This window comes from Sinohyriopsis cumingii, chromosome 16 (assembly GCF_028554795.1).
Source record: "Sinohyriopsis cumingii isolate HCF-2022 chromosome 16, ASM2855479v2, whole genome shotgun sequence".
NCBI classification, from domain to species: domain Eukaryota; kingdom Metazoa; phylum Mollusca; class Bivalvia; order Unionida; family Unionidae; genus Sinohyriopsis; species Sinohyriopsis cumingii.
This window is the reverse complement of record NC_142976.1, coordinates 9,341,683-9,367,894: the sequence shown is the minus strand read 5'-3', so window position 1 is coordinate 9,367,894 and position 26,212 is coordinate 9,341,683. Positions and strand designations below refer to the sequence as shown.

Here is a 26,212-nt window from a genome sequence, read left to right as displayed (position 1 = left end):
AATGGGTTTTGTTCTGTCAGGATATATTTATTCTGTTTTATTCTGCCATCAGATATAGCTCACACACAGTCAATGCTGAAGTAAATCTAGCCTACAGATATGTATGAGAGAGACTGCTTCCGATGATCTGATATCATGTACCCTGTACCAGCATTGTAACACCGTCACTCACAATAAAGAGATAACCAGTTCACTGCAACAACAGTCCCATTTGCTCTTTGGTCACTTGAGTGCCATTGTGCCCAGTTGCTGTTAAAGCCTTACAGGTATGCATGTCACTCTATGGCCAGTTTAGTGTGAATGTATTAAAGTTGCTACTACTGAGCCAAGGCAGTTTTTTATAGTTTTAAAAAACAATCTAATCTTATTTTAGATCCTAATTAGCCTGGTACCTTATGGATTCATCGCAATCCAGTGTTATGGATCCTAATTAGACTGGTACCTTATGGATTCATGTCAGTCCAGTGTTATGGATCCTAATTAGCCTGGTACCTTACGGATTCATGTCAATCCAGTGTTATGGATCCTAATTAGCCTGGTACCTTACAGATTCATGTCAATCCAGTGTTATGGATCCTAATTAGCCTGGTACCTTACAGATTCATTTCATCCAGTGTTATGGATCCAAAAAAGCCTGGTACCTTACAGATTCATGTCAATCCAGTGTTATGGATCCTAATTACCCTGGTACCTTACAGATTCATGTCAATCCAGTGTTATGGATCCTAATTACCCTGGTACCTTACAGATTCATGTCAATCCAGTGTTATGGATCCTAATTAGCCTGGTACCTTATGGATTCATGTCAATCCAGTGTTATGAATCCTAATTAGCCTGGTACCTTACAGATTCATCTCAATCCAGTGTTATGGATCCTAATTAGCCTGGTACCTTACAGATTCATGTCAATGCAGTGTTATGGATCCTAATTAGCCTGGTACCTTATGGATTCATGTCAATCCAGTGTTATGGATCCTAATTAGCCTGGTACCTTACAGATTCATGTCAATGCAGTGTTATGGATCCTAATTAGCCTGGTACCTTACGGATTCATCTCAATCCAGTGTTACGGATCCTAATTAGCCTGGTACCTTACGGATTCATCTCAATCCAGTGTTATGGATCCTTATTAGCCAGTACCATATGGATTCATCTCAATCCAGTGTTATCACTGACCAGTGTTGATTGGCTTCAGTACAACCCATCATGACCTATTTTCTGTACTGGTTATAGTGCCATTTTAGTCCCTATTATGTGGAACATGAACAATATACAGTCAGTGATATGTATTAATTATGTTCTTGGTACCAAACAAAGGAAATGCTGGCTTTCTTCCATCAGGACCAAACTTTCCATGTTTGTGTGGATCATGTATTCAAACAGCAATTATTTATGTTGGATCCAACTGCAGACTGCATAGACCCAGATATGCAGTTACAAAATACACTTGCAGATCTGGGTCAATGCAATTTCTTAGGAGCAATCAGTGGAATGAACAACACAGACCCTGATCTACCAGCAAATAATGCAATAGTAGATCAGGGTCAATGTTGTCTGCAGTTGGACCCAACTGATAAGTGTGTATATACAGCACCCAGATCTCTCCAAATATATACATGAAATATGACTTAAAGGTGAGTATATACAGTAATACATGTAGATTTTATGAAATAATTCTTGAAGGTGAGTATATACAGTGATACATGTAGATTGAATAAGAGGTCAGGCAGAATTTGGACAAAGTAATTTATGGGAAGGAAAGTATTTTCAGTAGAATTGTTTCATTCTAATAAAGTTATTAGGGTGTGAGTAGAACTTAAGTTGCATTTGTCGTTTAATATGTGCAAGTCAAGAAAGGTTTTCATGATTGCTTGAGTCATTGTAATCTATGTCTGTTTGGTCTTCATTGCAGTGATATTCGTCATGAAATTCTGAACTTCTTTGTCAGCAACATGGAGTTTTAAAGGCCTTTTTTTACATTTTGTTTTATAGTACCTTTTCTAACTTAATTCTCTGATTTTAATGCAGAAAACAAGGATACATATTTATTCAGGTAATCAAGAGAATAAAATTTTCAACATTGTATTAATGTTGATTCACAAACTTCAGTTTTCATTTATTGCTAATCCTTGCAACTAAAAGTATTAGCCTGTGAAATTTGGTTCATCCCATCAAAGGCAAAATTTCTTGGTCAAGAAATCTGCTTTTCCAATATTCAATTTTATTTTATTAGAACAATTCCGAAATATTTTTTGTTGTTCTTCCTATAAATCACTGTAATCAGAAGTCAGGATATTAAGGACTAACATATGAAGACATGTTTCCTAATTTACAGGTCTTTGACAGCAATGTTTCAGCTGATAAACTCTTCAGATTTAAAATTGGACAAGGAAAGGTCATAAAGGTGAGTGATATATCTGTCCAAAGGTCATAAAGGTGAGTGATATATCTGTCCAAGGTCATAAAGGTGAGTGAAGCCAAGCAAAATATGGATCTCTTTGTTTTGTTAATAGAGACACCTTAATATGTATATATTCATGTCCAAATATTTTAAGTGATTACTTCTTTTGTTCCCTCAGTCAAGGATGCAGGAAAATATAATGATATATCTGTCCAACTGTCAGTTCATCCATCCTTCCATCCATCCATTGTTAAGGTTGTTTTAACAGCATAACTTTAGTTTCCTGTGGTCTTCTTGTTTGTTTTTTCTTCACAAACATCATATGTTGCTTATCCATGGGCAGAGGAGTCAGAAAGCTATTGATTTTGATGCTGCTTGGTCAAAGGTCAAGGTCACTGAACTGAGAATGATTTTCCTTGTATGATATATTGAGTTTCCTTGGCCTAATTTCATCAAACCTAATAGGTAAAGCAACACTTGGACAGGAGCAGCCATCTATTGATTCTGAGGCATATAGGTTACGGTCACTGGAGCTGACATTGTAACTTTTTCATTCTCTAGTTGATAAGTTAAAGTTTTTCCTGAAGCCAGTTTTCATCAGACTTGATAGGTAGTCAACATTTAGGTAAATGCAATTCTTTCTTGATGCTTGGGCCCAGAGATAAAAAGTCAAGGTCACTGGAATTAATATTATCATTTTGATTTCCACATGATGCATGCAATTTTTTCTGTACCCAGTTTCACAGTTGTGTTACACGTTAGGAAGGGCTTCTCCATACTGAGTCTGCAATCAGTGGACCAAAGATCAAATTCACGGAATGTAAAATTGCAAAATTATGTTACTTTTACATTTTTAATAGCCATGGTCAGTCTGAGCAACTGACCATTCTGCTGATGGCTATCTTTTTTCTCCTGCTAATGTGGTTGCATCCAATTTTTATGTACAGTGCTACCATGACAAATTGCATGAATGTATGCCTATGATTAAATGTTCACCTTCAGCAATTTAATTCAAATTTTTGTCATAAAAGTCTACTAATTCTTCATATTATATGTACATACCTCAGGTGGATGAGTTGATTTAGCTGCGTCCATTAAGTCTGTGAGCTATACCAAATCAAATAATCCGTCTCAGATATCAGACATTTCACACACAATAACCTGTTTGCCTGACTCATATTTATAATTAGTTTTTGTATTCATTATGCATTCATAATTTCATTCCTGTTAGGATAGCTAGATAATGGTATATAGCTTCTTTTCTATGAGATAGTTCTTGATACATGAACAATGGTTACATGAAAGTTTTTGCCCTTACAAGAAGAATTGCTAATGAACTTTGATCTCAGATTGAAAACTCACACCACCTCTGAAGCAGGAATGAAGAAGTAGAATAATAGTGGAACCCACTGAATGTGATCTGCCATGTTTATTGTTCCAAATTCAATACTAGGCATCATGGTGATTTCCAATTCAAATGTCCGAGAATATGTTCTTGACACTTCAGTGAGCATCCTGAAACGAGTTACTGATAAACAGCCATAATGTTAAGCATTTGATGAATCCAAATTTTTATAATGAAAACAATTTAAATGCAAAATGAATGCAAATGAACTGACATGCATAATGAATATAAATGAACTGACATGCAGAACGAATTTAAATGAAATAACGAAAAATGAAGAAAAGTGAGTGCAAATGCAGAACACTGAATGATGAATGATAAACAGAATTGGAAGAAAACAAATTACATTTTCTGAGTAAAATTGAAAGTTGATTTTCAAGCTGCTGCTAGCTTCCACAGTTGAAAGTCCATTTTGCATGATCATCCAGGGACACGGTCTTTACCGTAATAGACGTCTTTCAACTCGTAGCCCAGACATTGTTATTGTTGAGGAATACATATTTTATGCTTATTGCAGTTACAGTGATATTTTGATTAAATGTAAACTCAGTACTTTTTTATCCAATATATGCGTTTGTTATTTCAATAAGTGACACTTTTAGTAAGACAAGATGTGAAAAGGATAGTTCTCTCCCTTTACATTAACATTTACAGCAACAATTTCAAAGCTAAAACAGCTGACTGCATTTTCATTTTGTTCCTAATGAGCAAAACACAAAATCAACATTTGAAGGAGATTAATGCAAAATCTGAATGTATTTCTAACATCGTTAACAAGGAATATTGAAATGAAAGATAATATGTCAATGCAGTGCAACAGAATGCGGTTTTAGTCAGTGTGAATGCAGTGCAAACAGAATGCAGATTTGGTCAGTGTGAATGCATTGCAAAGAGAATACAGATTTGGTCAGTGTGAATGAAGTGCAAACAATGCAGATTTGGTCAGTGTGAATACAATGCAATACAGAATGCAGATGTGAATGCAGTGCAAACAGAATGCAGATTTAGTAGTGTGAATATAATGCAAGCAGAACACAGATTTGGTCAGTGTGAATGCAATGCAAACAGAATACAGATTTGGTCTGTGTGAATGAAGTGCAAACAATGCAGATTAGGTCCGTGTGAATGCAATGCAGCCAGAATGCAGATTTGGTTAGAGTGAATGCAATGCAAACAGAATAAAGATTTGGTCAGTGTGAATGCAATGCAAACAGAATGCAGATTTGGTCAGTTTGAGTGCAATGCAAACAGAATACAGATTTGGTCAGTGTGAATGCAATGCAGACAGAAAGCTGATTTGGTCAGTTTGAGTGCAATGCAAACAGAATGCAGATTTGGTCATTGTGAATATGATGCAAGCAATGCAGATTTGATCAGTGTTAATATGATGCAAACAGTGCAGATTTGGTCAAATTACCTGTAAGCATGCAATGATAAAATTACAGTTTTTTTATCCTGAATCAGATATGTTTCTAATCTTAATTGTTTCCTGTCATTCAGGGCTGGGATCATGGAATGCTGGGAATGAAGAAAGGGTCAAAACGGCTCCTTGTGTTACCTCCTAATCTTGGCTATGGGGCCCAGGGAACAGGGAGTAAGATCCCTCCTAACTCAACCCTTATATTTGAAGTGGAGGTTGTAAGGGTAAGTACAGTACATTGAAACTGATTAAAATAATGTTTGCTTTGAAAGTTCATTATTGAGAATTCCACATTGGCTTACATAAGACACTTGCTGCCCCTTTTGTCTCATATATATAAAACATAATGCAAAAATAATGTAAGGACAGATAAGAAAAACTTTAACATTTCAGCATGTATGAATGTGTATATGTTGAGGTCATGAAGCAGTGTCTGTATACATTTCAATATGACAAATTTCTGATTGATTCCATACAAATTTGATTACATAATTCTTTTAAATACTGCTGGAATAATTGTTAATGAACACATGTTGTAATGTTTTTCTTGAACGGATGATATGGTTCACTGATAAGTCAATTGCATGATAATTTTCTAAGTCATGTGCACATGATAGCAGCTTTCATTGTATAAAAAAATGCTTTTAGAAAAGCAGTGTCCAGTAATTTCCACAACCATAAGCTGTGAGATTGACAATGATGATTATCAATTACTGATTTAAGTGGGTGAGTTAATTCATGTATGAATTCAGTCAGATACTTTTTTCGACCATTGTTTAGTGCTTGGTTGTAAATAAAATTTGACTAAGCAAACATTTTGGATATTGTTTTACTTTGGGCTAAGCAACAGTTGTATATACATGCACTGAGGAAAAATAGATAAAACATGTAATGGTTTTATTGTTTTATGGTTCATTAATAATTAGTACAAAAATGATTAGCTTTTTAGAGAACTGACAGCTTTGAAAATTAAGATCAAAGTAAAGTGATTGACTATTGACACAAATTGAATGAAAATCCACAAATAGAAACTTAATACATCTAATGGTAAAATTTTATTTTTTTAATAATGCAACACATCTTTCCAAGTTATGAAATCCAGCTTGGTTTTTCAGCATGTAAATTTTGTAGTTCTGGAAAAAATTGGTCAAAGTTTTCAAAATTTCAGGAGCCAGGCTATAACTGTGTTGTATCTAAATTCATGTTATAACAAAGTTATTGCATGGTTTTCTATAAATCAAACTTCACATATAGCAAATCCTAAGGGACTCAGTTTAACAAATTGTTGTATCAGAACTGGTTATAATGAGGAAAAACTATTTAAAGTGTGCTTCATAATATCTTCATATGATTACATTATAGATGGGATTAACTATACATAAATATATATTTGCCTATGCAGTTAACACGTTATATGCTGGCAAAACACCCATTTGGTGTTTGGATAATCTTTAGACCAAGTTCTTATTTAGCCATAAACCTTATCTTAAAATAATTATCTATTATCACCATAATATCACATGATAAATTTATATTTCATGCTGTGACGTAGCTCCTAGCAGTGTCACAATTTAGCATGCTCAAGAATAAGTGTCATATGATTAATAAAATATGTCTCCATTCTGGTTAGCCTACTTTTGTAAAATCAGTTCTATTGCTCAGCTTGAAATGATATGTTCGTTGTAACATGATCCATATGTCATTTTTTTTCTTCGAAGTGTATAGTAATGCTAGGAACTCTGGCAGAGATTGGATGTAAGACATGGCTGCAATTTCTTGTCGAAAATGAAAATTGAAATTTATTTTAGGATTTAAATCATTGCAATAACAGTCATGTAAAGGACAACAGTAAAATCAGCTGTAGGTATATGAGATGTTTGGTAATTTTTAGTGGTTTATGACCTGCCACAACTTGGCCTTATGGATTTTCTGTTGCGGAAAAAATGATGTGATCTCAATAATTTTGCCATGCTTACAAAATTTACTCACCAATGAAAGATTTTCCTTATGTATTTTTCTAAAAGGAACCTATGTTCCTGTGAAAATTTATGAATTGTTAGGTATATTTATTCCACTGTTTTGTTATAATGGCAATTATTTAGTGACAGAGTACTTTTTCCATGTTATTCTAAAGAAATACAAACCAGCCTATAAATATTCTTGCATTTTTTATTGATGCTATCCTTAATTATGTAAAAATATCAGTTTTTCAATACATTTATTTGACCTATTGACCTTACAAGCAAATTTAGTATCTTCTAGACAAGATATGCTGTACCAACACAAATTTAGTACCTTCTGTTACATGACGTGTCTTACCAACACGTATTTAGTACCTTCTGTTACATGACTTGTCTTACCAACACAAATTTAGTACCTTCTATTACATGACTTATCTTACCAACACCAATTTAGTACCTTCTATACATGACATGTCTTACCAACACAAATTTAGTACCTTCTATACATGACGTGTCTTACCAACACAAATTTAGTACCTTCTATACATGAATTGTCTTACCAACACAAATTTAGTACAGTAGTCCCCCTCTTATAAGGCCACCCCAATGCAGCAGGGAAGTGGCCTTATAATGCGGGTGGCCTTTCTAGAGGGGGATGACAAATGCGAATAGTAAATACATATGAAAAAAGTCACAAGTACATTTAATTTTAAATATTTAATATTTTAATTAAAAAATCACATGCATGATGTGAAATAAATGTAAAACAAACTTTGTCATCATTTGCAAAAGAATGCTATGAATAACCATTGATACAGTTTTAAAACTGCCTTTTTAATTATGTTACAGTTCACATCACGTCACTTTGTTGGTAACAGTCTAAAAAACAAACCAGTCTCATCACATTAAAAATATCCTTGCTGTGATATCCCCTGCATATATCGTTTAGTCTTTTGTTCCAATCTTCGACAACTTCATTATTAACATCAGCTGATTCGCCGCTAATGACAGAACACTTGCTATTGTGTCGCACTTGAAATCTGTGCAACCATCCGTTACTTGTGGTAAAGTCGTCATATCCCAGTTCAACAGACAAAATTTTTGCTTTTTCTTGTCTTTCAAATCAGGATACAAACGTCTCCTGGCTCAAACAATCTTCCTTTCTCCGTCCATTTCACCTTTCCACTTCTGCAGAATTGTTTCATTATCTTTCACGATATTGTTTATCTGAGTCTTCCCGACGTTAGTTTTCTGCAAGGATCCTCGACGATCCCTCTCCCCCCCCCCCGTCAGTTGAATTACTTTCACGTTCTCCTCTAAACTGAGAATCTTTATTTTCCTCGATGACATGTTGATCTTTTTGCAGTAAGTTATTCATGTTGCCAACTACAATACTGATAAAACAATTTTGTATGCATCTAAACAAATTGCCATGTGTTTTTAAAGGAAGTGATCTTGTCACGTGATTTGTTAGTCGCAGTCTGGTACCCTATTGTTATTATACATTTCTTGAAACTAGGTGAGAGAAGCCAAAACGGGTTCGATGTGTACCGTTAACATCACGCAGATTTGACCTCGCGGCCGCTAGGATTCGTAATTTCGACAATTATTGTCAGTAGTAATAGCCACTGATTACCAAAGTGAACAAGCTCAACATCTTACTAAGGGAAGCCATAAAGGCTATTAAACCATTTTCCTGCTGACTTGGGTATTGTTCATCGATACTGCCACTTCTCAGCTGTTACTACTGTTCGATAATTGTATTCTTAACAATTATCAGAGTGACTAAACCAGACATCTTATGATAACACAGCAGTAAGGCTAATTGGTTTACATGTACTTACCCTTTTGAATGGATTAAAATTTGAGTCTTTCTCGGTTTTTATGGAATAAATTTGGCTTCTCGTGAGGCGTAAATGATATAATATTAACCTTAGTGGTAAATGTACTTTACTCAACACTTCTTTCAGTAACGAAAACCTGACATCGGGAAACAGAAATCGGATTACTTAACACACGTTATGAATACAATACTGGTTCTGGATACATATTCAAATAAAATGCGGCCGCTTGTGACGGGTAAATTTTATGATTTTGCACTAATATGCTGGCCGCTGGTCGCGTTAGCCGGGTGGCCTTTCGCGAGGGGTACTTTTGAACACAAACTCGTCGGTGCCAACGGATTCTGGCCGTAAGGAGCGGGTGGCCGCTGGTCAGGGGGGCCGTTCAAGAGGGGGACTACTGTACCTTCTATACATGACATGTCTTACCAACATAAATTTAGTACCTTCTGTATAAAACATGTCTTACCAACACAAATTTAGTATCTTCTGTACAAGACATGTCTTACCAACGCAGATGTTATACCTTTTATGTAAGAGATGCTTTACCAACACAAATCAAGCTCCTTCTCTGTAACATATACCATACAGACACAAATTTAGTACCTTCTAATTATGCCATGGATTGCCAATGAAAATTTAATAACGTCTTTGCAAGACATGTCTTGCCAAAACAAATATTGTACCTTCTGTTTAAGACATGTCTTACCAATACAACTTTAGTGCCTTCTATGTAAGACATGTCTTACCAACTAGATTTAGTTCCATCTATGTAAGACATGTCATATCAACAATATTTTTTACCTTCTATGTAAGACATGTCTTACCAATATAACTGTTGTACCATATGTGTAAGACATGTCTTATAAACCAGATTGTGTGCCTTCTTTGTAGGACATGTCTTACTAACACAAATTTAGGACCGTCTATGTAAGATTTGTCTTTATATCTATGACAGTCTGGAGTACCAAAGAAGTATCTATTTCAGGTGAAGCTGTCAAAATCTGACAGTGAGTCCCCAGTACCCACACCTGTCCCCACCCCACAGGCAGTAGCTGCCCCTCCCCCAAGTCAGTATGAAGAAGAGGAGGAGGAAGGGGCAAGTACTGTCAAGTCTAGGTCAAAGTCAATTACAGAACATATGGCACAGGTACATGTTTTTTATGTCTGTGTTTTTGTTTGGGTGCACATGCTGATCGCAAGACATGACTATAACTTTTCCTCAAGTATTTAGTGTGAAGATTTGTATAAGAGTTTTGTTTTAATGTTACAGACTGGCATCATAGTAAAATATGCATGCATCAAGATAATTTAATGTCACAGACAGGTAGTGTACACCATAGCAAAATAGATATCTAGAAATAAATATGGTATGTTCTTTACCTAACTGTCATTATAAACTGTCAGTTGATATGTGGTTTTACATTTACATGGAGAATATGATGTTATGAAATCTATGCATAAGTTCATCTGTTCCCATTTCCACATAATAACTTGAGTTTTCCACCATCTTCCATCAACAAACTTTGTAAGTAGTTTGCATTTTTGGATAAGGATGAAACTTATGTGACAGAAAGAAGAAAGTGATTTCTGAAAACTAACATGAGCTCTACCTGTGGATGGTTTCCATTTGATGTAAGGAAGATAGAAGCTTAATGGTTTTGGTCTCAAAAGTTCAAAGGTCACTATGGCTTGTTAATGAAAAATGGTTTCTACACAAAAAAATAGTTCTTAACCATGTACTTTGACAAGAGTTTGTGGATGGTTTACAGGTTGGGTAAGAAAGAAGCCTATTGATTTGGGGGGGTCAAAGGTTAAGGTCACTGACTAAAAGAAGAATAATTGATTTTGCATTACATAATAACATTGACTAAAGTTTGTGGAGGTCTTGAACTTAAGGTAAAGCAAGAGGCTTATTGATTTTAGGGTCAAAGTCATTATAACTATACAAAATAAAGGGTTTTACAAAATAACTTATGTTCGTAAGGTAGTTCCTGAACCGAACTTTACAGATTACTTGTACTTAGAGTTATGCCACAGAATTTTGGATCTAAAGTTCAGGATCTTTGTGACTCAAAGAAAAATGGGTATTTGCAGAATAAATCATGTTTGTGGTTAAATTTTAAATGGTTGACTTGTTTACAAGGTAATAAGAGACCTGTAGATCTTGTGGTTTGACTACAAGTCTTACTGAAAAGACCTTTAAATTACAGACTTGTGGTTTGACCACAAGTCTTACTGAAAAGACTCTTAAATTATGGACTTGTGTAATAATAGCACAAATTATGAAAATATAATTGTTGTGGTAAAATCCATAAACTGGCTTTTCAGTTTTTGATTCAGGTTTGGGTTTCATATCAGATTGAGTGGAGATGGTCTAGGAACTAGTCTAACTTTTACTGTAGTACCTCAGACACTTTAAACTGCCAAAGGTTTTATATGCAAAGTGCTTGCATGATCAAGCTGATTCCTTTAGCAATGTCTAGAAGTGGTTTAAGTGAATAAGAACACTTTATATACAGTTGGGACAATATTATTTGAGCCTTTGAAAAAGCTTCAACAGTTTGAATAGGAGTATAAAAATGAATATTGCTATTTATGGAAATAAGCAGTAAAGGCAACAGTTGTGTTTATTTGACGTCAGATCATGTTGATTTGAGTATATCTCTTGGTAGGAGAAATGATTACTGTTGCCACTTCAATTTTAAAATAATATTTAAAGGTTACATCAGGTTGAGAGATCTAGAAAGAAGCTTTTGAGTTCTATGGGGTTTGGAACTGCGGTTTCTGAACTGTACTGGAGGTAATTAATTTCTATGTTTACTTTACAAACTTTTTTAGTTGAACATAATGTTTGCCTTCACTGCATTAGTTTCAAATCACACTTCAAAACTTGTTAATTGCATGTTTCCATTGGCAATATCAGCACATGATATTTGCCAGTAGGTGTACATGATATTTCATTACACATAATTTAGTGATGATTTTTTTTACTTATGGAAGAGTTTTGACTGCCATACTGAGAGGGTCTTGCTTGGATTGGCAGGCCTGATCTTGAGGTTGGAAGTCACTGGTAAATCTAATAAGAAAATACTATTTATGGTTCTTCTCACTGAAATAAAAAAAAAATGAATTTAAAATATTTTCCAAATTTCACAAGAATTGATCTTAGTTGAAGAATTGATTTTCAGTTTAAACATTTTCTAATTTTCCATTCAGTCTGCTGGATCAGACAAGGCTAAGCTTATTTCCCGTATGGCCAGGATGGGCCAGCCCATGTTGCCGCTGTCTGGAGCTGTCCCTGCCCAGCCCTCTGAAAGTGAGGAGGAGGAGGAACATGCTCCTGTAAGTGTACTCATCGTGTAAAATAATAATGTCTTTTGTTTTCAAAAATTGATTTTCATAATTTTGATAAACATCAGCAAGCATGAAGCAACATAGTCCAAAGCTCAAAATCCATAATGGCCATTCATTTGGCCTGAAACAAACTGATTTCATTAGCAAGTGCTTTTTGTCAAGGTCATCCAGTGCACCTGCCTTAATAGACACTGGCTATAAAGAATGCATCCACTAAAAATACACCCATCCATTAAGGACAGCTTTTGTCCCCATTGTTTTCTTACTAGACTGGTTTCACAGTATAATATAAACATATAAAAAGTAATTTCTTCAACTGACCTTGGTATGCAAATGGTCACTTTAGACAAGTAACTGCTTTTGCAGGTTTGCGCATAGGTAGCAGGCAGAATACTCGTATTAACATGGCAAAATTAATAATTATTTCTCAGTTAACAGATCTCTCAAAACTTAGATGACCTGAAAATAGATTCTGGTACCTTTTAGTAGATATGTTCCTCAGTAAATTGCGTCATAATTTATTGGTAAACTTCGGTCCCTCTGTAAATTACCTGATCATCAATGGTACCACAGTCCCTTGGTAAATTACCTGATTATCTCAGGTAATATAGCTGTTACAAATTTACTTTGTACCTCCATGATCCTATGTCACTGGACAACAAATTTTTACAAAAGTCATGTTACTGAAATAAAATTAGTCAATTCTTATCAATTTTTATGTGCTGAACACGAATATGACAGTCAAATTGCAAAATTGGCTCTAGTTTTTTTGTAATCTGCAAGAAATTAATGTTTACATAACGAAATGCATTCCAATAGTAAAAGGTCAACTGTAATAGCCTACCTATAAAAAATCAAGTCATTGACTACATCTTAGATTTCTTTGCCTGTCTCTTGTACAGCTGTTCGGGAGCATCTCTGAGGAGTGTCCAGCAGTAGTCAGCCAGCATTGTAGTGGACCATTTTCCCTGGTATCTTTGTTCCATTGTTGCGATATCTTGATGAAAACGTTCGCCGTGTTCATCACTAACAATACCACAGTTGCTAGGAAAGAAATCCAAATGGGAATGAAGGAAGTGAATCTTTAGAGACATATTGCAGCCAAGTTTCTTATACTTCATCAACATGTCTTCTACTAGTTCCTTATAGTTTTCTGCCCTAACATTTCCGAGGAAGTTTGTAGAAACTAGGCGAAAAGCATTCCATGCTTGTTTCGCGTCACCTTCCAGCAAGTTGTTGAACCGGTCATCTTTGAAAAGCTCTCGAATCTGAGGACCCACAAAAACTCCCTCTTTAATCTTTGCTTCGCTGAGTCGAGGGAATTTTTCATGCAGGTATCGGAATGCTGGCAAAGTCCGGTCAATGGCTTTCACGAAGTTCTTCATCAAACCTAGTTTGATGTGAAGGGGTGGTAGCAAGATTTTCTGAGCCTCAACCAGAGCTGGGTGTTGGATATTCTTCTCTCCAATGGCTACATTCTGCCTGTGAGTCCATTCCTTCCTCATGTAGTGCATTTCCCTTGCTCGGCTATCCCACTCGCATAAGAAACACATGTATTTTGTATATCCTTGCTGCAGTCCCATTAAAAGGGCAACTACCTTCAAATCACCACAGAGGTGCCAGCTGTACTTGTTATACTCAATGGAATTCAGTAGCTGCCTTAAGTTATCGTATGTCTCTTTCATGTGGACAGCATACGCTACTGGAATAGATGGAAGAATGTTTCCATTGTGCAAAAGCACAGCCTTGAGACTCAGTTTCGAAGAGTCCACAAATAGTCTCCATTCTTGTGGGTCATGAGTGATTTTTAAAGCATTCATGAGGCCCTCAATATCGGAACAGAATATCAGATTACTTTCCTTTCTGAAGAAAGGCTCCAATTGCTGGTGGCGCTTTCGATATGCAGTAATTGTGACATCTTCTTCTAGAAGATTCCATTGTTGGAGTCTTGATCCTAGCAATTCTGCCTTGTTCTTTGATAAGTCCAAATCACGAATCAGGTCATTTAGTTCTTCCTGTGTTATTCTGTGTGGGGTTGATGATGCACCACAGTGAAAATCTGGATCACTGCATGCTGATGGACCAGGAGAAGAACAGGTCGACTCACCTTTGTCTTCGTCAGATGAATCAAGAGAATATTCTGCTGGAGGTTCTGGAATAGGAAGTCCCTCACCATGTGGAACTGGTCTCAATGCAGACGGAATGTTTGGGTAGACTATTCTCGATTTCTTTCGCTTCGTTATTCCGCCGGAAAGAGGAGGAACCAAGCAGAAGTAACAGTCATTTAGGTGGTTGCTTGGCTCTCTCCACACCATTGGGACTGCAAACGGCATTGATGACCTTTTGCAATTCAACCACTGTGAAAGCTGTGTTGTACATGTAGCACAGCATATATGCGGAGCCCAAGGCTTGTCTTGGTCACCAACCTTGCATCCGAAGTAAAGATGATATGCCTTCTTCACTTGAGAACTGATACTTTTCTTCTGGTTGGCAAATGTCACTTCCCCACAAATATAGCAAAAATTGTCCGCGGTATTAACACACTTTCGAGGCATTACTGTTCTTTATTGTACGTAAATGGATAAAATAATAAGTTTTATGTAACAGTAGCTTGAACTGTCTCGCACAACGTCTAAAATATTTTAAATGCTGAACCTATCTGATTGGGCTTTATATAGTACACTGATTACGTCAGCTTCAGCAGCCGCCTGGCATTAGTATAATAGGCCTACACATGTATAGTACACTGCTGACGTCAACTTACTTCAGCAGCCGCATGGCATTAGTATTGCATTGCATCAGAAAATGATGCAATCAACTGTGGATGATGTGAGCATGATGGTATTATGCAATGTTACATCATTATTCCGGATGTTGCTGCAGTCCTACTGGAGAAATTTACACAGTGAAACATAGAAAATGAGGTATATGAATATCTTCAAAACGAGAGCCAATACAAATTTTTCACGGTTATATTCGTGTTCGGCACACCAAAATACTACAGATTAGGGCCTTTTCAAGTCAGTAATGATTTCACTGTTGACCAATGTGTTCAGTCTGATGCTCCAACTCGTGCAAAATAATAGCCCAAACAAGATCAGTGTTGTTGAATATTTCTTCAATTTTCTCTTCTTGCCCAAAAAGTGCCGAGTACGATTTCCAAGCCTTGGAAACTACTTGATATCATGCCTTAGAATTTGATATACAGGTAACCTAGATAGGATGATCTTACATGGGTGCTTATTTTAAATAAAAGTTATGACACTAATTTAATAAATTCTTCATTTTGCAAAAGACATGCTCTGGTTAGGAAACAACAAGCCATGGATAGCAAAATATTAAACCGTCACTAGCAAGTGACAAGCCTCAACTAGCATCAGTCAGTCCTTTTCTAGCTTACAAGCCTTAGCTAATAAACATCAAGCCTTAGTCTAGCAAACAGCATCATGCCTTAGTCTAGCAAACAACTTGCTAAGGCCTAATGCAAAACAAGTTTTGACTATAAAAAAAGACAAGCTTTGGCTAAGAAATGTCACAGTTATGCGTAGCAAAACATAAGTCATAGCTAGCAAAAGACAAGCTTTTTCTAGGAAATGTCATGGTTATGCCACAAAAAACCTAAGCCTTGGCTGGCAAAGACAAGCTTTGGTTAGCAAAAGTCACACCTTGCCAAGCAAAAATCAGGCCTTGCATAGTAGAAGTCAAGCAGTGACTAGCAAACAGTGAGGCTTGGCTTAGCAAAAGAGAAGCTTTAGCTAGCAAAAAACAAGCCATGATTGGTAAATTTCTACCCTTACCTAGTTAAAGGCTGTCCTTGTCTAGCAAAGGTCAGGTCTTGGCTAAAAAAAGGTCATGCTGTGATTAGCAGAAGACTGCTAGTAAAACTAAAACCTTGGCTCGGCAAAAAGACAAGTCATGGCTAATAAAATCAATCCCTGGCTGGCATGTGGCATGTCTTGGCTAGGAAAAGACAAGTATTGGCTAGCAATAGACTTGTTTGGCAAACAAAAATCAAGCCTTGGCTGCCTAGTGACAAGTTTTGGTTAGAAAAAGACCAGTCTTAGCAGGCAAAACACCAGAAAAAGATTGAAATTTTTGAAAAAGCTTCATTAATTGGAAATGAGCACAAAGTAAGAGTCTTTTTTATCACATATTTTATTAGACTCTATAGTTGATTTTATGCCTCAGACTTTATACCATTACCTTGCTTGATGAATTTGTTATGTCTGGAGGTGTTATAAATTTCAGAAGCAGAATTTGTGTTCTGTTAACAGAATAACACCATAGTCATGTGATAAAATACAGTTTAGGTATAAATCTCTGATCTGTTGTAGGAATCACCACAACCAATGTATGAAACACCAGCAGTGCATAAGCCAGAAGGTATATCCAAACCTGTGCCTAAGACAGCCAAGCCAAAGATGTCACATTTCCAGGCTCAGCTACCCATGTCAACACAAATGGGTCAGCCAGTGATGCAGACTTTCCATATGGGACAAAGTGCTCAAATGCCCCCATCATTTGTCCAGAGTAAGAGTCTGTTTGTAGATTATTATCATTTGATCTTCCTTTTGTGGCGACAAATCCAAAATCCTATTTGTGGCAAATTTAATTGTCATATTTCATTCACATTGACCAAAATTTATTTTAATGATTTCAGATATCTTTATCTGGAGTTTGGCAGTCTTTTTGTTCTTGTCTTTTTAGATTAATGCTACACAATGTCATCTTTCATTTGTTGAAAGGGGTTTTTTTTCTCAGTCACTAGTAATGAATGTTCAGTAGGGCTGGTTGTCCATAATTTGGTTTATTAAAAGGTTTACACCAAAAGTCTGATGATAATGCCACGTATAAAAAACTATTTAAAAATCTGCAGAAACCTCAATATTATGAGATAATAACGAGTGGATTAAAATTATGATATGACACTTCAAAATATGGTTTTAAAAAAGCAGTTTAGAGTTATCTCCCCTTAAGATTGAACTTCATTACTGTAATGTTCTGTGATGAAGGAACATGCAAAAAATGTTGAGAGTATCAGGTCTTTATTGGCATTATATCTAAATGATGAAGTTTACGAATGACCTGATGTTCAACATTAAAAAGTTAAAAATTATATGGAAGAAATAGGCTGTTTGCATACAGTACAAACTCTTCAACGTTAAACAGTGTGAGTAAGCAACTTACGAATCATTTTTTGAAACATACAGAATTGTTAATTTGTTTTAAATTCATATTATTTCTGCCTAGGTGATAACAAGGTAGGTTTTAAAATGATATATTTTATCAGATTTTTGTGATTTGATATTCACTTAATTTCTTACATTGCTTCTTTTTAATTAGGCAAATCACCAACTGGCAGGTTTTTAGCAAATCATTATCCTATTATCACCACTAAGTATTTAAATTCGGAAGCACCAGCTACACATTTTACTTTATTAATTTAATGCTTTATTATCAGGCTTATGTGAGAAATGTTACTACTAAATTATAATTTACAAAATTGAAGTATACAATAAAGGGTAATGTAACTATGATATTGTGTTCCACAGAGTAAGGTCAGGATTTTTTTCTTTGTCTCAAACAGTTGAATCATTTGAAAATGTATTTTAGCCATCAAAATAGTTTGTGGATACAAAAGTTTTTATTTTGTAGATTTTTTTGTATATACTTTTATTTTTATTATTAGTTAATTATTTTTTTGCACAACTTTGTGAACAGTCAAAATTTGGCAGTATTTACCTTCTTCACAAGTAATGTTTGTTTAAATAAAAGTTCTCAGTGACATTGAAAGGTATTATATGTTGTCTATAAATGTATGTTTATTGCCTTAAATCACACATGCATATCTTCACATGTATTAGCACATCATATTGTCTCTGTCTCTCTCTTTCTCTCAGCAACATGAAGTGTATGTTCTTAAGGCGGGGAGGGACTGCATTAATGTAATTGGCATTACAGAGTGAATAATGAGTAATTAGAATACAAACTATAATACTGATGAGACCATGATGCAACCTCCTTTCCAAAACTGATTCTAACATTGATTCATCAACACACAAATTATCATGGCTCTTCAGTACATGGCTCATATCACAAAAATGAATAAGTCACTATTTGTCTCCTTTGATGTTAATTTTTCTTTTTTCTTTTTTTATGCTAATTAACTTAAAAAGATGTCCATCTGGCTTGCCATACTGGTGCATTCATCAACAATCAATGCTGTGCTTCAAAACACTTGAACAGACACAAAGTCGTGATGTATGAACTATAATATTAATTTATACTTTCCATTAGGATGCAATTAAACTATTGTTTGACTTTTCAGGCTCTTAAGTTAGAAGGTTACGTCTTTACTGCAGAATATATGGATAGTTTTCTTGGGTACTATTTTTGCAAAATAACTTTGGAAGAGCACAAGAATTCATTAAATCATTTTCATCGTGAAGTTTATTTATCTCCTGACAGACCTGCCAGGTGCCCAGCAGGTGGCATTGTTTCAGCCTCAGCAATCCTATTTGCAACAGCAGCAGCAGGCAGCATTATTACAGCAACAACAGATGCAGGTTAGTCACATTTTATGATACAGACTTATAAGCCCTATAGGTACATATCATTCTAGGGCAATTGTACACATGCCATTGTACTAGAAGGACAGAGACTTATAAGCCCTACTGGTACATATCATTCTAGGGCAATTATACACATGCCATTGTACTAGATAGATAGAGACTTATAAGCCCTACTGGTACATATCATTCTAGGGCAATTGTACACATGCCATTGTACTAGAAGGACAGAGACTTATAAGCCCTACTGGTACATATCATTCTAGGGCAATTGTACACATGTCATTGTACTAGAAGGACAGAGACTTATAAGCCCTCCTGGTACATATCATTCTAGGGCAATTGTACACATGCCATTGTACTAGAAGTATAGAGACTTATAAGCCCTACTGGTACATATCATTCTAGGGCAATTGTACACATGTCATTGTACTAGAAGGACAGAGATTTATAAGCCGTACTGGTACATATCCTTCTAGGGCAATTATACACATGCCATTGTACTAGAAAGATAGAGACTTATAAGCCCTATAGGTACATATCATTCTAGGGCAATTGTACACATGCCATTGTACTAGAAGGACAGAGACTTATAAGCCCTACTGGTACATATCATTCTAGGGCAATTGTACACATGCCATTGTACTAGAAGGACAGAGACTTATATGCCCTAATGGTACATATCATTCTAGGGCAATTGTACACATGTCATTGTACTAGAAGGACAGAGATTTATAAGCCGTACTGGTACATATCCTTCTAGGGCAATTATACACATGCCATTGTACTAGAAAGATAGAGACTTATAAGCCCTACTGGTACATATCATTCTAGGGCAATTGGACACATGCCATTGTGCTAGAAGTATAGAGACTTATAAGCCCTACTGGTACATATCATTCTAGGGCAATTGTACACATGCCATTGTACTAGAAGGACAGAGACTTATAAGCCCTACTGGTACATATCATTCTAGGGCAGTTGTACACGTCATTGTACTAGAAGGATAGAGATTTATAAGCCCTCCTGGTACATATCATTCTAGGGCAATTATACACATGCCATTGTACTAGAAAGATAGAGACTTATAAGCCCTACTGGTACATATCATTCTAGGGCAATTGTACACATGCCATTGTACTAGAAGGACAGAGACTTATAAGCCCTACTGGTACATATCATTCTAGGGCAATTGTACACATGTCATTGTACTAGAAGGACAGAGATTTATAAGCCCTACTGGTACATATCATTCTAGGGCAATTGGACACATGCCATTGTACTAGAAGTATAGAGACTTATAAGCCCTACTGGTACATATCATTCTAGGGCAATTGTACACATGTCATTGTACTAGAAGGACAGAGATTTATAAGCCGTACTGGTACATATCCTTCTAGGGCAATTATACACATGCCATTGTACTAGAAAGATAGAGACTTATAAGCCCTATAGGTACATATCATTCTAGGGCAATTGTACACATGCCATTGTACTAGAAGGACAGAGACTTATAAGCCCTACTGGTACATATCATTCTAGGGCAATTGTACACATGCCATTGTACTAGAAGGACAGAGACTTATATGCCCTAATGGTACATATCATTCTAGGGCAATTGTACACATGTCATTGTACTAGAAGGACAGAGATTTATAAGCCATACTGGTACATATCCTTCTAGGGCAATTATACACATGCCATTGTACTAGAAAGATAGAGACTTATAAGCCCTACTGGTACATATCATTCTAGGGCAATTGGACACATGCCATTGTACTAGAAGTATAGAGACTTATAAGCCCTACTGGTACATATCATTCTAGGGCAATTGTACACATGCCATTGTACTAGAAGGACAGAGACTTATAAGCCCTACTGGTACATATCATTCTAGGGCAGTTGTACACGTCATTGTACTAGAAGGATAGAGATTTATAAGCCCTCCTGGTACATATCATTCTAGGGCAATTATACACATGCCATTGTACGAGAAAGATAGAGACTTATAAGCCCTACTGGTACATATCATTCTAGGGCAATTGTACACATGCCATTGTACTAGAAGGACAGAGACTTATAAGCCCTACTGGTACATATCATTCTAGGGCAATTGTACACATGTCATTGTACTAGAAGGACAGAGATTTATAAGCCCTACTGGTACATATCATTCTAGGGCAATTGGACACATGCCATTGCACTAGAAGTATAGAGACTTATAAACCCTACTGGTACATATCATTCTAGGGCAATTGTACACATGTCATTGTACTAGAAGGACAGAGACTTATAAGCCCTACTGGTACATATCATTCTAGGGCAATTGTACACATGTCATTGTACTAGAAGGACACAGATTTATAAGCCGTACTGGTACATATCCTTCTAGGGCAATTATACACATGCCATTGTACTAGAAAGATAGAGACTTATAAGCCCTACTGGTACATATCATTCTAGGGCAATTGTACACATGCCATTGTACTAGAAGGACAGAGACTTATAAGCCCTACTGGTACATATCATTCTAGGGCAATTATACACATGCCATTGTACTAGATAGATTGAGACTTATAAGCCCTACTGGTACATATCATTCTAGGGCAATTGTACACATGCCATTGTACTAGAAGGACAGAGACTTATAAGCCCTAATGGTACATATCATTCTAGAGCAATTGTACACATGTCATTGTACTAGAAGGACAGAGATTTATAAGCCGTACTGGTACATATCCTTCTAGGGCAATTATACACATGCCATTGTACTAGAAAGATAGAGACTTATAAGCCCTACTGGTACATATCATTCTAGGGCAATTGTACACATGCCATTGTACTAGAAGGACAGAGACTTATAAGCCCTACTGGTACATATCATTCTAGGGCAATTGTACACATGCCATTGTACAAGAAGGACAGAGACTTATAAGCCCTACTGGTACATATCATTCTAGGGCAGTTGTACACGTCATTGTACTAGAAGGATAGAGATTTATAAGCCCTCCTGGTACATATCATTCTAGGGCAATTATACACATGCCATTGTACGAGAAAGATAGAGACTTATAAGCCCTACTGGTACATATCATTCTAGGGCAATTGTACACATGCCATTGTACTAGAAGGACAGAGACTTATAAGCCCTACTGGTACATATCATTCTAGGGCAATTGTACACATGTCATTGTACTAGAAGGACAGAGATTTATAAGCCCTACTGGTACATATCATTCTAGGGCAATTGGACACATGCCATTGTACTAGAAGTATAGAGACTTATAAGCCCTACTGGTACATATCATTCTAGGGCAATTGTACTCATGTCATTGTACTAGAAGGACAGAGATTTATAAGCCGTACTGGTACATATCCTTCTAGGGCAATTATACACATGCCATTGTACTAGAAAGATAGAGACTTATAAGCCCTATAGGTACATATCATTCTAGGGCAATTGTACACGTGCCATTGTACTAGAAGGACAGAGACTTATAAGCCCTCCTGGTACATATCATTCTAGGGCAATTGTACACATGCCATTGTACTAGAAGGACAGAGACTTATAAGCCCTAATGGTACATATCATTCTAGGGCAATTGTACACATGTCATTGTACTAGAAGGACAGAGATTTATAAGCCGTACTGGTACATATCCTTCTAGGGCAATTATACACATGCCATTGTACTAGAAGTATAGAGACTTATAAGCCCTACTGGTACATATCATTCTAGGGCAATTGTACACATGCCATTGTACTAGAAGGACAGAGACTTATAAGCCCTACTGGTACATATCATTCTAGGGCAGTTGTACACGTCATTGTACTAGAAGGATAGAGATTTATAAGCCCTCCTGGTACATATCATTCTAGGGCAATTATACACATGCCATTGTACGAGAAAGATAGAGACTTATAAGCCCTACTGGTACATATCATTCTAGGGCAATTGTACACATGCCATTGTACTAGAAGGACAGAGACTTATAAGCCCTACTGGTACATATCATTCTAGGGCAATTGTACACATGTCATTGTACTAGAAGGACAGAGATTTATAAGCCCTACTGGTACATATCATTCTAGGGGAATTGGACACATGCCATTGTACTAGAAGTATACAGACTTATAAGCCCTACTGGTACATATCATTCTAGGGCAATTGTACACATGCCATTGTACTAGAAGGACAGAGACTTATAAGCCCTACTGGTACATATCATTCTAGGGCAATTGTACACGTCATTGTACTAGAAGGATAGAGATTTATAAGCCCTCCTGGTACATATCATTCTAGGGCAATTATACACATGCCATTGTACTAGAAAGATAGAGTCTTATAAGCCCTACTGGTACATATCATTCTAGGGCAATTGTACACATGCCATTGTGCTAGAAGGAGAGACTTATAAGCCCTACTGGTACAGATCATTCTAGGGGCCCTGAGTGGCCGAGTGGTCTAAAGCGCTCACCGTTCCGGATCACTGCCATCTCACCTCTGTCTGCGTGGGTTCGAGTCCAAGGCTCGGCTAGCGTGGGTACGTGGGAAAGCCTGCCAGTAGCTTCTCGTGGGTCGGTAGTTCTTCCCTGGGTTTTCCAGGGTTCTTCCTCCACCAGTTATACTGGCCGCCATGTATAGCCTATCTTGTGCTGAAAAATGGCGTTAAACCCTAGATCAACAACAAGAACAACAACAGATCATTCTAGGGCAATTGTACACATGCCATTTTACTAGAAGGATAGAGACTTATAAGCCTTACTGGTACATATCATTCTAGGGCAGTTGTACACATGCCATTGTACTAGAAGGAGAAACTTACAAGCCCTACTGGTACATATCCTTCTGGGTCAATTGTACACATGCCATTGTATTAGAAGGATAGAGACTTATAAGCCCTACTGGTACAGATTGTTCTAGGGCAATTGTACACATGCCATTATACTAGAAGTATAGAGACTTATAATCCCTAATGGTACATATCATTCTAGGGCCATTGTACACATGCCATTGTATTAGAAGGATAGAGACTTATAAGCCCTGCTGGTACAGATTGTTCTAGAACAATTGTACACATGCCATTGTACTAGAAGTATAGAGACTTATAAGCCCTACTGGTACATATCCTTCTGGGGCAATTGTACACATGCCATTGTACTAGAAGGATAGAGACTTATAAGCCCTACTGGTACATATCATTCTAGGGCAATTGTACACATGCAATTGTGCTAGAAGGATAGAGACTTATAAGCCCTACTGTTACATATTCTAGGGCAGTTGTACACATGCCATTGTACTAGAAGTATAGAGACTTATAAGCCCTACTGGTACATATCCTTCTGGGGCAATTGTACACATGCCATTGTACTAGAAGGATAGAGACTTATAAGCCCTACTGGTACATATCATTCTAGGGCAATTGTACACATGCAATTGTGCTAGAAGGATAGAGACTTATAAGCCCTACTGGTACATATCCTTCTGGGACAATTGTACACATGCCATTGTACTAGAAGGATAGAGACTTATAAGCCCTACTGGTACATATCATTCTAGGGCAATTGTACACATGCAATTGTGCTAGAAGGATAGAGACTTATAAGCCCTACTGTTACATATTCTAGGGCAGTTGTACACATGCCATTTACTAAAAGGAGAGACTTATAAGCCCTACTGATACATATCCTTCTGAGGCAATTGTACACATGCCATTGTACTAGAAGTATAGAGACTTATAAGCCCTACTGGTATATATCCTTCTGGGGCAATTGTACACATGCCATTGTACTAGAAGGATAGAGACTTATAAGCCCTACTGGTACATATTATTCTAGGGCAATTGTACACATGCCATTGTACTAGAAGTATAGAGACTTACAAGCGCTACTGGTACATATTGTTCTAGGGCAATTGTACACCTGCCATTGTACTAGAAGTATAGAGACTTATAAGCCCTACTAGTACATATAATTCTAGGGCAATTGTACACATGCCATTGTACTAGAAGGATAAAGACTTATAAGCCCTACTGGTACATATCATTCTAGGACAATTGTACACATGCCATTGTACTAGAAGGATAGAGAGATTTATAAGCCCTACTGGTACATATTGTTCTAGAGCAATTGTACACATGCCATACAAATCACTTTACTCTCACAATTTTTCTTATAGTTACTATCTTTTTTGTCTTAAATACTTAAAGGGAACTATAGACCAGTCATTGTACTGCGAACAATCTCCATCCTGTTCGAAAGGGCAACATTTAGATCAGGTTACTTATGTATGTATGTTCATATGTGACTATTAGTTACCATCTTTCCATGTGACTAATCTGGCTTACATTGTATAAGTGGCCAGTATGATAAATGACCTTTGCTAAATGTTGCCATGGAAACAAATAAAGTTTAGTCAGCAGTAAAATTATCATCAGTCAGACTGCCATAAATGCATTGGCTTTATGAACATCATTCCAAAACACATCTCTGGTATAAAAAAAAACATCCATTACAGTATTCACCTTCACTCACAGCAGCTTCTCCCCCCCACACACACACACACACATGCACACTCATTTTAAAAACTAAAATCATTAAGGATATAATAAATCTAAGTCGTTTTGTTCATCAGTTTTTAATTTCTAACCTGATTGTTGATGTAAACGTTGACTGCTCACTGTCCTTTTCTAGTTTCTTTAACAGTTCATTTTCAGTAAAAACTCATCTGCATCCAATATTAACTGCGTCCATTTTTAATATTTCTGTAAATAAAATTGAACAAACTAAAAATGTATAAGTCTTTTATTCATGCTTTCAAAAGGGATGCAACTACCAAAGTTACAGATATTTATGGATTATTTGAAAGGTTATAAAAGACAGTGAGACTACATTACATATCTTAGTGAAAAAATATACTCTGCCATGCAAACATAGCAAACGTGTTGTAATAAAAGTTAGTTTGAAATGTAAAGGACATGACAGTGTTAGCAACCCTTTGGTGACAATCAGGTTAGAAATTATAAATGATAATGACATTACAAGGTTTGGTGTATTGTTTATATGCATGATGCTTTTAGATTTGTTTATTTTAAATCCATGGTGGAGTAAATGAATTCTTTAGTCCCTTCTTACAACATGAAGGAGGGTACATATTCTGCATCACTGAGACCACGGAGGAAGATCAAGTTATGCCTGCAAATAACACAGCTAAATAATATTCAAGATTGTTGTGACACTTTAAGGCTTTTGACTGTTT

At 36.4% G+C, this 26,212-nt stretch overlaps 1 protein-coding gene across 3 annotated transcripts in view; it reads left to right on the top strand.

Moving 5' to 3' along the window:
• LOC149779917 (uncharacterized) overlaps nt 1-26,212 on the top strand; it is a 121,428-nt gene that overhangs the window by 30,661 nt on the left and 64,555 nt on the right. For all 3 annotated transcript variants that reach the window (XM_089936615.1, XM_089936614.1, XM_089936613.1), the window contains exons 8-13: nt 2,336-2,404; nt 5,307-5,450; nt 10,017-10,178; nt 12,248-12,373; nt 16,720-16,915; nt 18,854-18,951. In XM_089936615.1, coding sequence (XP_089792741.1) covers nt 2,336-2,404; nt 5,307-5,450; nt 10,017-10,178; nt 12,248-12,373; nt 16,720-16,915; nt 18,854-18,951 — 795 coding nt within the window. The remainder of the gene's footprint in view (nt 1-2,335; nt 2,405-5,306; nt 5,451-10,016; nt 10,179-12,247; nt 12,374-16,719; nt 16,916-18,853; nt 18,952-26,212) is intronic.